At 42.7% G+C, this 16,304-nt stretch overlaps 1 protein-coding gene across 2 annotated transcripts; it reads left to right on the top strand.

The window, feature by feature from the left end:
• The first annotated feature begins 271 nt into the window (after nucleotides 1-271).
• On the top strand, nucleotides 272-16,304 carry LOC110496208 (glycogen synthase kinase-3 beta). Of its 2 annotated transcripts, none has more exons than XM_021571978.2 (10): nucleotides 272-711; nucleotides 4,638-4,825; nucleotides 9,251-9,334; nucleotides 9,551-9,661; nucleotides 9,878-10,008; nucleotides 11,242-11,446; nucleotides 11,767-11,862; nucleotides 11,989-12,175; nucleotides 12,505-12,576; nucleotides 13,179-16,304. In XM_021571978.2, exons 1-10 carry the CDS (start codon nucleotides 285-287, stop codon nucleotides 13,244-13,246), a joined length of 1,569 nt encoding a protein of 522 aa, XP_021427653.2. In that variant the 5' UTR covers nucleotides 272-284; the 3' UTR covers nucleotides 13,247-16,304. The 2 variants fall into 2 exon arrangements, with proteins under 2 accessions (XP_021427653.2, XP_021427652.2); XM_021571977.2 differs by having other exon boundaries at nucleotides 274-711; nucleotides 13,176-16,304.

The following is a 16,304-nucleotide window of genomic DNA, read 5'->3' as shown; positions in this document are numbered from 1 at the left end:
TTTACCCCCCCCCCATTGAAACCTTAACTATAACCCCATTTAAATGTAAAAATGGTTACAGTTAGGGTAGGGACGTCCAAAGGATGCCGGAAAGCAATGACCCTTATTTTATGTGAAATTCTTACTCTCCTCTTATCTAAAACATAATGGGATTTGTAGTTTTCATGTCTGTACTCCCTTTCGTGTATACATTATTTTTACTGTCACGGTAGAAATCAAGAAATCCCAGACGGAAGCGCCACCTCTGGTGAAACTCAACACTGTTATTTTAGCAGTGTAGTTCTATGGGTATTTTCAAAGACAAGGGAACAGTCGTGAGCCACAGCCAAATCGAACTTCATTTCCCAGGAGAAAATGCAATTTGTCAGTTTCTACTGTCTACGAGCTCAGACAGGCAGTGCAAGGGAGGACTCATCGGAACGGTGTCAATTCTGTCTGTTTTACAACGATTATTGCATTTGCAGTCAAAAGAGGCAACATTTAAACTCACTTGGTGTGAATCCCTAGCCCCCCGCCCGCTACCCTTGCACAGAGATATGAGCGGCAGCGGGCGGCCCAGAACTAGCTCGTTTGCTGAGCCACAAGGTAATCCCGGAGCCGCTGCAGCATCCACCGGATCAGCCGCTGCGGTGGGGAGCAGCACAGGAAAGACCGGGGTCCAGCAGGCCTCGGGGAGCAGTTCGTCTGGATGCTCAAATTTAAAGCTGGCCAGTAAGTTTATTATGATGTGTTTTCTGAAAAATATTGCCTTGGATGATTGAAAGACACACATTGTAGCTACAATCCAGTGTCGTAGCGAATGTGGTCAATTTTGCACGATTGCCAGGGCGAACATTGTTGTAACGTTAGTTTAAAAAAACGAGTTAGCTAGTTAACTGCCTTGATTAACTGTCGTTGTCTGAACGGTTGAGTTGTCAGTTAGCAAACTAGTTACTGTAACTTGCTAACCCACGACAAAAACTAAGTAGTTCGCGTTAGCTAGCTAGCTTGCTAGGTCTAGATTAGTTATACTAAACAAAAAATATTAATGTAAAAATGTCAAAGATTTTACTGAGCTGCAATTCATATGATTGAGGAAATCAGTCAATTGACAAATTCAATAGGCCCTAATCTATGGATTTCACATGACTGGGAATATAGATATGCATCTGTTGGTCACAGATACCTTTAAAAAATGGGCCTCAGGATCTTGTCATGGTATTTCTGTGCATTCAAATTGCCATCGATAACATGTAATTGTGTTCGTTGTCCATAGCTTATGCCTGCACATACCATAACCCCACCACCACCACGGGGCACTCTGTTCACAACATTGACATCAGCAAACTGCTTGCCCATACGACGCCATACACGTGATCTGCGGATGTGAGGCTAGTTGGGCAAACAGTCGAATTCTCTAAATCGAAGTTGTAGGCTGCTTATAGTAGATACATTATCAGGCAACATCTCTGGTGGACATGTCAGCATGCCAATTGCACGCTCTCTCAACTTGAGACAACTGTACATTGGCCTTTTATTGTCCCCAGCACAAGGTGCACCTGTGTACCGATCGTGCTGTTTAATCAGGATCATGATATGCCACACCGGTCAGGTGAAAGGAGAAATGCTCACTAACAGGGATGTAAGCACATGTTGTGCACAACATTTGAGGATGTCTGTATGAAACATTTCGGGGCTCTTTTATTTCAGCCCATGAAAGATGGAACCAACACTACATGTTGCGTTTATATTTTTGTTCCGTGTATATTAGCATGCTAGCTAATTAATGACCTCGCGGTACCATACTGTAACGCTAGCTAAATATAAAGAAAGCATAAGCAACATAAACAACCTTAGCTACGTGTGCTAAGGCATGCCAGCTAACTTGTAAGCAGCAGCTATAGCAGATGGATAACTAGCATCCCAGATGGGTTTTAGATGGCTATGTGGTAACGTTAACTAGTTTACAAGGATATTCAATCTAGTTAGCTACAGTAGTAGTAGTGCTTTTTATGTTTTAACAATCAAACGAATCAGTGATAACTAGCTAGTTCAAACAATTCTTTACCTAACGAGCTAGTTATGTGACACTACAAACGACAGGCTAACGTTAGCTGTCACAGACTTGGTAGGCATAGGCAAGGTAGCCTAATTGTTTGTTCATAACGGCTGACAAGTAAGCTAGCCAGAAAACAACTAGCTTTGTGCTTCCCAACACGGATTCATGTTAAGCACACCCTTACCTATTGTTCAAATTAGGTCGATAGTGGATACGTATCTATCCAGTAGCCCAGATAAGTAACCAGCCTAGAAAGAAATATCTAGTTATAAAGTGACTGTTAACAGGTGAGACAGAACTTGATAAAAAGTGGTGAAACATGTAACTACTAGCCAGCTGTATAATATATCATGAGCTAGTAATTCTCCAAGAAGTAGGCTAGTAGATATACAGAAGGAAGATGACCAGCTGAAATACTTGCTTACATTGCACATCAACAACTTCCATGTGTCCTTTGCACGTTTTGTTTTCTTAGAGCATGTTTCCACTTTGTTCCTTGTAGTGCACATTGGAATTGGATGGCTTTATCCACCATGATGATCAACGTTTGTCATGCAGAGTACATTTTGTTGGCTGTGGATCTGACTTTTCCCAGACCTTCTTCCCCCTGACTAAAGGTCTCGAAGCTTCAGCGTATGTGCAGATCACGTTCTGCACGTGTGTCTTTACTGCACAGATTTGTGGTCCCTTGCACATTTCTCACTGTCAATGGTGAATGATAATTTTTCAAGTTTTACTGGTGAAATGTCCGTATGCGTTTAGATCTTTCTGAGTTAGTGTTATTTTCGCAGTAGCCTGCAGTGTTGTTTTGAGTGATATACAGTGAGCGAATTTTGCCTGTCTTACAGTAACGTTATACTATGCTATAATATTAGGTTCTGTTAGTATTCTACCTATCATTGTGTGATCTTGCAGACATTGATTCAGCTTTTATCCATATTTTATTAAATAAATGACCTCCATTTGCCAAAGTAGCCTGTTCTCTACGGCTAGAGCAGAGACTGTGTGTGTAAAGTAGAGAATAAACACATGCGCAGAAGCTTTGGGATCTTTAGTCCGGAGGAAACAAGTTCTGGGGCAAGTCTGATCTGCAGCCACATCGTATTATATGTGATGATGAAAGTTGGAGCTCAAACCTAATGGTATAAGTCAATATTGGTGAAACACTAAGCAAAGATGTGGACAACAGGACATGCTGATGCTTTTGAAATGATGAAGTGGCGTTCCAAATGATGACCGGTCTCCTTTTTTTGTCCAGGTTTTTTCATGCTTCATGTGGGACAAGTCATTAAGATTTCTGTGGTTTGGATTTGACACTAGCAAGAATATAGGCTACTGGTCTAGCCGTTGATTGCGTTTGACTAAATTAACCAAAGTCGAATTTTGTCTCAGATCTCTGGTATTTATGGCACAAGTTCACAGGTCCATAAATTCCACCATTTCTTTAAAAACAACTCCCTCTATTTCTGCACGCGAGGGTGTGGAATTGATACACCTGGACATGTCATTCTGCAGGAGCACACTGTATTATGTCATCACCATGGTGATTGTGCACACACACACATCATTTGTTTGTGGGAGGCTGAGTGATCTGAGCAGAGTTAGAGCGGGGTCATTCTCCGTGCAAAGTGCTAAGTTCTCCAGTTCAACCAGCCAACTGTCCTCATACAGGGAATGAATCTCACATGAAGTAGGCCTGCCTCAGAACTCTCTGTCCCAGGCCACCAAACACACAGTTGTTTGAGGTGGCCTGTAGGTAACCGTTGTTTTGAGTTCAAGTGTATTGGATGAGGTCGATGATGGGCCTATTGGAGGATCGCAAGTCTCGTGTTCCTTAGGTCAAATGATGTTCAAAGGAGCACAAAATAGCCCTGTTCGTCCTCCAACAAGGCAGGCGGCTACTGTAGCGGTTACACAAACAAGAGGTAGTTAATAACACGAGCCCTGGGTTGAGTTCAGTAGGACATTCAGTAACTCATTTTTCAACGACAAATAATTTATTGAAACAAGTCTAGATGGTATTTCACCCACTTTTAAAAATGTTCTCCCTTACTTAACATGACCCTGTAGGCCTATTTTCTATGCTGAGCAATTGCTTACTCTGCCTGTTTTGGCTATGTAAAGGCCTATTATCATTTGCCCTAAATGCTGTCAATGCCATAAGCCTCAGATATATATTTTTTAAGAGTAGGACATTTTCAGACTTTTTATTGAAGAGACAGGGCGTCTAGAAGTAAGGAAGTCAGTGAGGGTATGTGACAAAGTAGCGGTGGGTAGAGCATTCCGACCCATGCCGTCACGCTGTTGAAGGCGGGGATGTTAACCACTACACCACCCCAGGCCAAAAATGTCAATACACGTGAGCCCTTGTTTACGTAGAAATTAACCATATATTAGCAACAATGTCCTTGGTCATGTTCATTATGTCACACCGTAGCAAAACAGCTTTTCTTAGAGTTCAGATAATAGGCCTACAACCCCGTTTTGGTCTGTTTTCTTCAGTTTTGTACCTACTGAACAAAACCCTCTTAATCTCCTCTATTTCAAATCTAAAAAGAGGACTATTTTTTTTGACACGACTTGTGTCCTTGTTTCCCAGGGGACAGTGGGAAGGTGACTACGGTGGTGGCCACATCTGGGCAGGGTCCCGACCGCCCACAGGAGGTGTCCTACACGGACATCAAGGTGATCGGGAATGGCTCTTTCGGTGTGGTGTACCAGGCACGCCTCATCGACAGCCAGGAGATGGTGGCCATAAAGAAGGTGCTGCAGGATAAGAGGTTCAAGGTATGGCGGCCAGTCTCTTGGAGAAATACAGCCGTGTTGTCACCCAGAGTCACATTTGTTTATTTTTAAATCTGTAGCACATAATTTACAATGCATTTGGAAAGTATTCTGACACCTGCATTTCCACATTTTGATATGTTACAGCCTTATTTTTTTTAAATAATGTTTTTTTTTCTTCTCTTCCATTTACACACAATACCCCATAATGACAAATGAAAACTGTTTTAAAAAAACAGAAACACCTTATTTACATAAGTGTTCAGACCATTTGCTATGAGACTCGAAATTGAGCTCAGGTGCATCCTGTTTCCATTGATCATGCTTGAGATGTTTCTACAACTTGATTGGAGTCCACCTGTCATATATTCAATTGATTGAACATGATTTGGAAAGGCACACACCTGTCTATATAAGGTCCCACAGTTGACAATGCATGTCAGAGCAAAAAGCCACAAGGTCGAACAAATTGTCCGTAGAGTTCTGAGACAGGATTTTATCAAGCATTGAAGGGCCCCAGGAACACAGCGGCCTCATCATCTCCATCGTTCTGGAAGAAGTTTGGAACCACCAAGAGTCTTCCTAGAGCTGGCCACCCGGCCAAACTGAGCAATCGAGGGAGAAGGGCCTTGGTCAGAGAGGTGACCAAGAACCCAATGGTCGCTCTGACAGAGCTCCAGAGCTTCCTCTGTGGAGATGGGAGAACCTTCCAGAAGGACAACCATGTCTACAACACTCCACCAATCAGGCCTTTCATGGTAGAGTGGCCAGACAGAAGCCATTCCTCAGTAAAAGGCACATGATAGCCCACTCTGAGTTTTCCAAAAGGCACCTAAAGGACTCTCAGACAATGAGAAACAAGATTCTCTGGTCTGATGAAACCAAGATTGAACTCTTTAACCTGGCACCATTCCAACGGTGAAGCATGGTGGTGGCAGCATCATACTGCTGGGATCTTTTTGAGCGGCAGGGACTGGGAGACGAGTCAGAATCGAGGGAAAGATGAACTGAGCAAAGTACGGAGAGATCCTTGACGAAAACCTGCTCCAGAGTGCTGAGGGTCTGACTGGGGTGAAGGTTCACCTTCCAACAGGATAACAGCCCTAAACATACAGCCAAGACAACGCAGGCGTGGCTTCGGGACAAATCTCTGAATGTCCTTTTGTGGCCCAGCCAGAGCCCGGACTTGAACCCCATCGAACATCTCTGGAGACCTGAAAATAGCTGTGCAGCGACACTCCCCATCCAACCTGACAGTGCTTGAGAGGATCTGCAGAGAAGAATGGGAGACACTCCCCAAATACCAGTGTGGAATGTTGTCCCACTCTTCTTCAATGGTTGTGCGAAGTTGTTGGATATTGGCGGGAACTGGAACACGCTGTCGATCCAGATCATCACGAACATGCGCAATGGCTGACATGTTTGGTGAGTATGCAGGCCATGGAAGAACTCAAATAAAATTGTATTGGTCACATACACATGGTTAGCAGATGTTAATGTGAGTGTAGTGAAATTCTTCTAGTTCCGACTGTGCAGTACCATCTAACACGTAATCTAACAATTCCACAACTACCTAATACGCAATAATGATGCAATGTTTAGTCGGGGGGAGTCTCCTCTTTATCAAAGTGGGGTTTGCATATTACCTCAGGTGAAACCATGTTATTGTCTGAATGCAGCTGTATGGACCCTCTGGGAAGAATCAACTTGGTTAAGCTTCTGTAGTGTCCATAGAGTTTTTTTTTTTTTTTGTCTGAAAATTAGAACCTAACAGTACATATGGATGACCGAGCGGCATAGGCAAGATGCAATAGATTGGTAACCGGGACATTTATAGCGTCCATTGTGTACAGATCCTTGCAACATGGGGACCTGCATTATCATGCTGAAACATGGGCACAATGGGCCTCAGGATCTCGTCACGGTATCTCTGTGCATTCAAATTGTCATAAAATAAAATGCAATTGTGTTCGTTGTCCGTAGCCCATGCCGTCACTCCACCGGGCACTCTGTTCACAACGATGACATCAGCAAACCACTCGCCCGCACGACGTCATACACGTGGTCTGCCAAATTTTCTAGAACGATGTTGGAGGCAGCTTATGATAGAGAAATGAACATTCAATTCTCTGGCAGCAGCTCTAGTGGACATAAATGCAGTCAGCATGCCAATTGCATGCTCCCTCAACTTGCGACATCTTTGGCATTATGTTGTGACAACTTCATGATCATGCTGTTTAATCCGTTTCTTGATATGGCACACCTGTATGTCTTGGTGAAGGAAAAATGCTCACTAACAGGTATAAACAAATTTGTGCACAACATTTTAGAGATTTTTTTTTTGTGTGTGTGTGTATGGAACATTTCTAGGATATTTTATTTCACCTCCTGAAACATTGGACCAACACTTTACATGTTGTTTATATTTTGGGTCAGTGTGTATGTGTATATATCAAAAGTTTGGACACACCTACTCATTCAAGTGTTTTTCTTTATTTGTACTATTTTCTACATTGTAGAATAGTGAAGACATCAAAACTATGAAATAACACACAGAATCACGTAGTAACCAAAAGTGTTAAACAAAACTAAATATATGTTTGATTCTTCAAAGTAGCCACCTTTTGCCTTGACAGCTTTGCACACACTTCGCATTCTCTCAACCGGCTTCATGAGGTAGTCACCTGAAATGCATTTCAAAGAACAGATGTGCCTTGTTAAAAGGTCATTTGTGGAATTTCTTTCCTTAATGCGTTTGAGCCAATCAGTTGTGCTGTGACAAGGTAGAGGTGGTACACAGAAGATAGCCCTATTATGGCAAGAACAGTTCAAATAAGCAAAGAGAAACGACAGTATCATTACTTTAAGACATGGAGGTCAGTCAATGTGGAAAATTTCAAGATTTAAAAAAAAAAAAAGTTTCTTCAAGTGCCGTCGCAAAAACCATCAAGCGCTATGATGAAACTGTCTCTCACGAGGACTGCCACAGGAAAGACCCAGAGTTACCTCTGCTGCAGAGGATAAGTTCATTAGAGTTACCAGCCTCAGAAATTGCAGCCCAAAGTTAATGCTGCAGAGTTCAAGTAACAAACACATCTCGACGTCAACTGTTCAGAGGAGACTGCGTGAATCAGGCCTTCATGTTCGAATTGCTGCAAATGAACAACTACTAAAGGACACCAATAAGAAGAGACTTGCTTGTGCCAAGAAACACGAGGAATGGACATTAGTTAGACAGGTGGAAACCTGTCCTTTTGGTCTGATGACTCCAAATTTGAAATTTTTGGTTCCAACCACCGTGTCTTTGTGAGACGCAGAGTAGGTGAACAGATGATCTCCGCATGTGTGGTTCCCACCGTGAAGCACGGAGGAGGTGTGATGGTGTGTGGTGCTTTGCTGGTGACACTGTCAGTGATTTATTTAGAATTCAAGGCACACTTAACCAGCATGACTATCACAGTATTCTGCAGCGATACGCCATCCCATCTGGTTTGCCCTTAGTCCCACTATCATTTGTTTTTCAACAGGACAATGACCCAAAACACACCTCCAGGCTGTGGAAGGGCTATTTGACCAAGGAGAGTGATGGAGTGCTGCATCAGATGACCTGGCCTCCACAATCACCCGACCTCAACCCAATTGAGATGGTTTGGGATGAGTTGGACCACAGAGTGAAGGAAAAGCAGTCAACAAGTGCTCAGTGTATGTGGGAACTCATTCAAGATGGTTAGAAAAGTGTTCTGTGTGAAGCTGGTTGAGAGAATGCCAAAAGTGTGCAAAGCTGTCAAGGCAAAGGGTGGCTACCTTTGAAGAATCTCAAATATATTTTGATTTGTTTAACACTTTTTTTGGGGGGGGGGGGTTATTACATGATTCCATATGTGTTATTTCATAGTTTTGATGTCTTCGCCATTATTCTACAATGTGGAAAATAGTACAAAAATGAAGAAAAACCCTTGAATGAGAAGGTGTCCTAACTTTTGACTGGTACTCTATATAAATCTGTTTTTTAACAGACCATAACTCTGAGTCTGCTTTGGTGGGTATTGCCATAGAAAATGTAGTATCGTGATACTGTATCATGGCAACACTAAATTGTCTTATCCTTTATGTCATGAGATGAGGAATATCAATTTTTGGATTGGTCTCGTAAATTCCTATAATGTTATGAGTAGGCTACTTTGTTTTTCTGAATACAGGACACACCTTTGTCATTTTAGAAGAAACATTTCCATATGACTTTGTGGGAGGAAATTTGTATTTTTAGCCTACGTTTTTCTGTGACCGAAATGGACACTGCCATCACCTTACTGAACAAACACATATCTCACGCATTGTAAAGATCAATTCACTTACAGGGCAATTAGAAACCCTTTTCCACTGTTCAATTCCAGAACTGTTCTTTTGTTTAATACCTTTCCTATGCAGAACCGAGAGCTACAGATCATGCGAAAGTTGGACCACTGCAATATCGTGAGGCTGCGCTTCTTCTTCTACTCTAGTGGAGAAAAGGTAGGTTGCCATCCATTGTTTTTGGCACACCTTAATGCAGAAATGAGAATGCTGAGGACCTGAACAGTCTGTTTCCTCTTCATACGAGTCATTCTTCCCACTACAAAGTTGGGATTTTCAAAACGCATGAATAACTTGAGTACATATCGAGTTATGACTGGTGCAGTCATTTGGCGTATAATGATTGTCAGTTCTTCCCCCCCCCCCCCTATACAGAAGGATGAGGTGTATCTCAACCTGGTGCTGGACTTTGTCCCGGAGACCGTGTACAGGGTGGCCCGGCATTTCAACAAGGCCAAAAGCATCATTCCTATAATTTACGTCAAGGTAAACTCCCTCCCTTTCTCTTTCATTGTCCAACTTTCGCTTGCCTCAACGTCTTTTCATTAGACTTTGATTGTCTAGTATAAGTCATTCAACTATGAACTATACTTTTTTTTTTTTACTCTCCCAAACAGGCTTGGCATTGACACAAAATAACCCACCTTATTGATTTGTTTATGGTTCTAATTGGTCTACGTCGGTCATTTTGTGTCTCCTTAGGTGTACATGTACCAGCTTTTTCGCAGCCTGGCCTATATCCATTCCCAGGGTGTCTGCCATCGAGACATCAAACCCCAGAACCTGCTGGTGGACCCTGAAACTGCCATCCTAAAGCTCTGTGACTTTGGGAGGTAAGCTGGTCAGGTATTTCCCATTTCCCTCCACATAGACAGTGTTTTATATACTATTGAACCGAAATGACTGACTGGTACCGAAATATTGAAGTAAACCTGGGTCATATGTGTCCTGACTGAATGTGTTGAATAAATGGGCTCAACCAGACACAATGTGAATGGGGTTGTAACACTGATCCAGTTGTATCCTTAGTTACAATCTCCTACTCACACCCTTTTCATTGTGTATTTTGCACATATTACATCCATTGCTGTTACCGTGCAAACACAGGGCTGCTTTTCTATAGAAAGTATACTGTGACCGTCTTAATTGTAAATCGATAAGTATAAATCTCACTTAAGATATTTACTTCAGCATTGAAAAAAGAATTTACACTGAGACGCGTGAGCTCCACCCCTCATTCATCGGGTTTATCAAGCACTGTATAACACAGTTTCCACCAAATGTCAATGGGTCAGGTGGTCTCATGTGGTCGGGTATAATCCTATACCACATGGTTAGACCTGCAGGGCTCAGTATTAGCCTCTACTGCTGAGCATCTACTGCTTATCTTACCAGCGACAACTGTTGCAGTGGGTAGAGATGAAAGTATTGTAACACGGCTGTATTAGAATAACCTAGACTCGGCTTAGAAGACTGCATTAGCTTAAGCTAGATTTAGGACTAGAATCTGTAACAGAGTGGATTGTGTTTTGTAGACCTTAGCCTTTGCCAAAGCTTCCTTAAAAAATGGTGGGGTTTTAGGACAAATTGAGTTATTGCACAAGCGCACTTCACAGAGTAGGTGTTCCCTTATGCAAATATGCTAATAAATGCTAGAACGCACCAATAGGATCTCACTAGCTCGTGCTTGGCTCTGCCTGTCTCCTTGCTTGTTCTTCCCACTATGATTAATTTGCTCCTATTGGAAACGACAGGCTCTGTTCTATCTTGGGTTAGTTATAAAAAGTATTTGGTATTAGCCTGACTTAGCTTAGGAGACTGTATTAGCCTAACCTAGACTTAGCTTAGGAGACTGTATTAGCCTAACCTAGACTTAGCTTAGGAGACTGTATTAGCCTAACCTAGACTTAGCTTAGGAGACTGTATTAGCCTAACCTAGACTTAGCTTAGGAGACTGTATTAGCCTAACCTAGACTTAGCTTAGGAGACTGTATTAACCTAACCTAGATTTAGCTTCGAAGACTATTAGTCTAACCTTCAACCTCTGCGGTTTACCCTACCTTCAGCGCGAAGCAGCTGATTCGCGGGGAGCCCAATGTGTCGTACATCTGCTCGCGGTACTACCGCGCCCCAGAGCTCATCTTCGGCGCCACCGACTACACGGCCAACATCGACATCTGGTCGGCGGGCTGCGTGCTGGCCGAACTGCTACTGGGACAGCCCATCTTCCCCGGGGACAGCGGAGTGGACCAGCTAGTGGAGATCATCAAGGTGAGTAAATAGGAGGAATGTGTGTTTTGTATGTGGTTTACACAACATGGACAAAATACCTGCCATTCTGATTGCATACCAACATTAGGAGCATTTGACTAATGAGAATGTTTTGTGTGAGTGGTGGGGGAAAGCAAGGGGAGTAATAATCAGTGAAATAAGGCGCGCGTTGCATCGTGCCTAAGAACAGCCCCACGGCCGTCAGCCAATCAGCATTCAGGGCTGGAACCACCCAGTTTATAATAATCAGTGACGTGGGGAGATTCAAAATGACAACCATTGTACGCTATTAACTGTGTACTTGTATGTCTGCTACTCAGGTTTTGGGAACTCCGACACGGGAACAGATCCGAGAAATGAACCCCAACTACACAGAGTTCAAATTCCCCCAAATCAAAGCACATCCCTGGACAAAGGTAAATGGTTCTAAAAAAAATAAATAGTTATGTCAACCAGGTTATGTTTTTGTCTTTCAAGTAATGTCTTTATTTTTTTTCTGAAACTGTTTGATGTTGTGTGTGTACTTGTACCTCCTCTCGCAGGTGTTTAAGCCTCGCTCCCCTCCGGAGGCCGTCGCCCTGTGCTCGCGCCTGCTGGAGTACACCCCGGTCACCCGCTTTTCACCCCTGGAGGCCTGCGCTCACGCCTTCTTCGACGAGCTGCGCCAGCCCAACGCCCGGCTGCCTAGCGGCCGACAGCTGCCCCTGCTCTTCAACTTCAGCACCACCGGTCTGTACACCATGTTGACCCCCTGACCTTTTTGTTACCCAAAAGTGGTTGATTCAATTAAAATTCAGGGAATCAATTGAAACTCCCATTCACGAATTGAGATGGACCTGACCCCCAACTTTGTTTTGTGACCCATGCATATATTCTGCATGTCCTTTTAGGATATCTACAATATAAAGTTTCTAAATATATTTGTTTGTTTGTTTTTCCATGTGTAATGTTGTATAACTATGTGTTGGGGTGTTTAAAATTGCCACAGTCTTGTACCAGTTCTTTCTTATAAATCTAATGCTTTTTCCTATCTTTCTTTTTCTCTCCTATCCTTCCAGAGCTGTCAATCCAGCCCCAACTGAACTCCACCCTAATTCCTCCTCATGCCCGTGCACAGACCAGTTCATCTGGTACGACCCCCCCCCCCCCCAATCCCAAACATAGTAATTGGCTACCCATGTCACTTCAGTGCCACACAGTGGATAGAGTAGCTGTCAATCATTAATTCCCGTATCTGCAGCTAGCGTCATGGAGTAGTAATTGGCTTGCAGACATAGGTTCGGTGGAGTTCTAGGCTAAATCCACATGAAATGGATAGTAAGATGACTGCTCTTACAAATGGCAAAAATAATCCATTATCGCAAAAATTATCCATTACCTTCCATTATCGCTTCAAATATTATTTGTCCATGTTTCTGGTCATTGTAATCCTTTCTGTATAAGACAGCAGCCAACCAAAGGGGCACTAGCCTGATAACCACACGTCTGTCTCCTTTTATGTTTTAGTAACCACACCTTTGTGCATTGTAAATGTTTAGTCTCTATCTGGAAATCTGGAAAATGTTTTCTGATCCGTTTTAGTTGAGGTCTTACTACAATTTGGCTGCGTAATGGCATATGTTTACACTTTATACTTGACTAGCAAAATCAATCTGTTATACCCGTTCAAAATATCTAACACTGTCCTCTTCTCTACCACTTCTGTTCCTCTCTATCCTCTATCCCTCAGTAGATGGCTCTGGGTTAGACGGCTCCTCTCAGCACAGCTCCGTACCTGGATCACTCAACAACAGCACCTGAAACATCCCTGCAAACCCTCTGTCTGCCAGCCCCCCCCCCCTCCGCACACACACACTATATTGCTTCTTTCTACTTCGCTGCTTGTTATTTCTCCCCATTGGTTACAAACATACCTTTTTGTACTGTACATACATTGAACAAACCATTTATAGCGTTAGAGGGTATCATTAGCTGACAAGGTAGTTTTGTTACATTCAATTGAAACTAGATCAGCACTACAGGCAGAGGTCGACACTCTCTCACACACACACACACACTTTCTCATGTATTGATGACACCTTAAGTATTATTCCACTCCCTGGCTGCATCTCCTTTGGCCCAGCTCCCTCTTTCTCTCTGCCTGTTTATAACACTCATGTTCCTGCTGTTGAGGGTGGCATTCGAAGGTTCAGTAGGTGGGGCAGGTCCTCTCTCTATAATATTTTTAGATTTTTATTTTTTTTTAAATCAAGTTTTTTTTTTTTTTGTCTTTTTATTCTGTGTATTTATTTAACTGAAGACTCCATAAAGAGTTCTGCCACAACTACACACAAATTCTACAGGAGTTTGTCTCTACAAGCTAGTTGAGGTGTTTCCCTGTTACAGTCATTTGTAGACAAATGGGATAAAATGGTTCTGGTTGCCAGATGGAGGGAGGAAGATGCTGTGTTTGTTTTAATACTTTTTATAAAATTATATTTAAAAATATGAAATGACAGCTGCTTATTTTTTTTTCTTCATTTATTTTATTTTTTTGCTTCGAAGGCACTGTGAATTTTTACATGGAAAGGGGAGGGTTCAAGTTTATAATTGGTAGCCATACTTGCTAGCAAATTTCCAGTGTGTGTGTTGAGGATCTGAAGGAAAGGGTTTGACAGATGGTGAGGCTGGTGGTGTTCGTGTGGAGACTGAGACATCCATGATTCACATCTGTGTAGCAGCATCTCTCAGACAGTCCCAAACTGAGCCTCCCTTTACTGTCCATGGGAAGACAACCATCTATAGGACCTTCATTCCTCTATTCAAGACTGCTGTGGTAGTGAAATGTCACCTTCCTATTGGCTTCAATATATGGCATACCATAAAAAATGTTGTATGGTGAGGTTACATGTTTGATTTCAAAATCTGGTTCTGGCTAATTTGGCACTCATGCATTCATAGCATGAACTCTCCAGTGCTTGACGGCGTGTATATAGAAAGTGGACTTTCACAGCACACTTGTTAGAATCTTTGTCAGTGTTGCACCCATCTAGATTGTAGAGGACCAAGGGATTATCAACTATGGGTTCAGACATGTGCACATACATGTATCCTACATGGAGTAGCTGACTCCAGTTTGGACATTTGAAACAGACCATGATTCCAGTTCCGTTCTGTTAATTCTCAAATGGAGTCGAGGTCGTGTGTGTGTGTGAAGACGCGTACTCTGTTACTGGTGTAGTGTGGCCGATAGCGAGTTCATAGTAGCCCTACAGTCTTGTGCTTGTGGGAGTGAATGAGAATGAGTGAGAAATTGAAGCGGGTGAGGGAATGGCAGAGGTTTTTTGTGTGTGTGCGTGTATGTGTGTGTGATGATAATGTGTTGTTCCATGTGAATAATCGTACTCCGAATCCAATCTGCACCGTTTTGAAAAGCCAGTGTTGTAGATTTAGATCAGTTCTCAGTACTGACCACTTGAAAGCTTTCTAGTGCAAGCGTGTTATGATATTGTACCACCTCTACCACCCACTTGTAGAAACAACCGTCATATGTGCTGACGTTGATTTAAAGAACACATTTTTCCTCTTATCTCTCTGAAGCCATCTTCTTCCTGTGTGAAATGGAGCATATTGGTTTGGATTCCTTTTATTCTTTTTCTTCTTCTCCCGCCCTGTAAATATCACCAACTTTTAATTTCCCCTCATTATTTTTATTACAGTGTTTTATTTTTCCGTTACCTGTTGAACTCGTCACGGACCACTTTCAGTTCCATTCAAGTCTGTAAATACAATCAGTTTCAATGGCCTGATTTCAAGATGTAAATACCCCCCCCCCCCCCCCCACAAAAAAAAGACCACATTTTCCCTCCCTGTTTGTTGATGTCTCTCTCTCCGTCTCTCTCTGGTCGTGCGCCTCCATAACGTGTGATTGTACTGTGTCTCTCGGCTTTATTTATTACCTCACTTGGTGTTCTCGTGTAGGGAGAGGTTGAGGCACCGACTGTTTTGTGGGCATTATGTAGAGTGGTCCAGAATACATGTACTGTACTTGGAACCCACGACATTGGTATGTTTGGAAAGTTGGACTGAAAATGTTTGGTTGGATATATCCAGATTTGATCAGACTATATCTGTGGTACGATTCCAACTAATACATTTCCTGTTTTTTTTAATATATTTTTTTACCTTAAGTCACCTACGTACTGACCTTTTGACAGGGAAATGTGATTGTGGGCTGTGAGTTTACCAGACAACCATTTGGCCAATGCACGGCCCCTGTAGCCATTTATTACAATGGGCGCCCAATGTAAGAGATTTAAATTGTGTGAAAGTGTCATGTTGTACTGCAGAGAAGCCATAATAAATGTTAAAAATACCCGCTGGATGTGAAGGGTAAATCTGAGGGCCTTGATGGTGACACGGGGTCGGATGGTGCAGCCAGCCTCCCTCCCCTGACATTGCCTACGCCCATCACGGACGATTCCGACTTGCTGCTTTCAAAATGTCAGCCACGGACAAAATGCAGCGACTTCAGTACGAACCAGTTATCAACCCCCCTCCCTCCCTCCTGTTCTGTGTGTTGATGTACATGCCTGTTTGCTGGTTTCATAACTAAATCTCAGCAGGATCAGGCTACTAGCTAATTATACTAGAAGTACCCTGTTCTGTGTATAGCAAACCAAGTGAGGTCACTTTTTAATGTTCTGTGAGTAAAATTGTTATCAGTAATTTTTCATTCCAATCCGATCCTTTGTATCTTCCTGGTCAGGAGACCTGGTGTGCTTTTGGGACAGAGGGAGGAGAGAGAAGGAGGGAGAGAACCCAACTGTCTGTTTTTGTCTGTATGAAATGAGCTCATTTAATAAAGTGATAACTCCTA

Source organism: Oncorhynchus mykiss, chromosome 18, assembly GCF_013265735.2.
Source record: "Oncorhynchus mykiss isolate Arlee chromosome 18, USDA_OmykA_1.1, whole genome shotgun sequence".
NCBI lineage: Eukaryota > Metazoa > Chordata > Actinopteri > Salmoniformes > Salmonidae > Oncorhynchus > Oncorhynchus mykiss.
This window is presented reverse-complemented; position numbering and strand designations above follow the sequence as displayed.

What these genes read in the sequence shown, in the direction of transcription:
- LOC110496208 (XM_021571977.2), top strand. Translation starts at nt 285, where the DNA reads ATGGGTATTTTCAAAGACAAGGGAACAGTCGTGAGCCACAGCCAAATC. An exon ending in CTCAAATTTAAAGCTGGCCA is followed by an intron (nt 712 to 4,637) that starts GTAAGTTTATTA and finishes CTTGTTTCCCAG; the next exon opens with GGGACAGTGGGAAGGTGACT. An exon ending in CTTCAACTTCAGCACCACCG is followed by an intron (nt 12,176 to 12,504) that starts GTCTGTACACCA and finishes CTATCCTTCCAG; the next exon opens with AGCTGTCAATCCAGCCCCAA.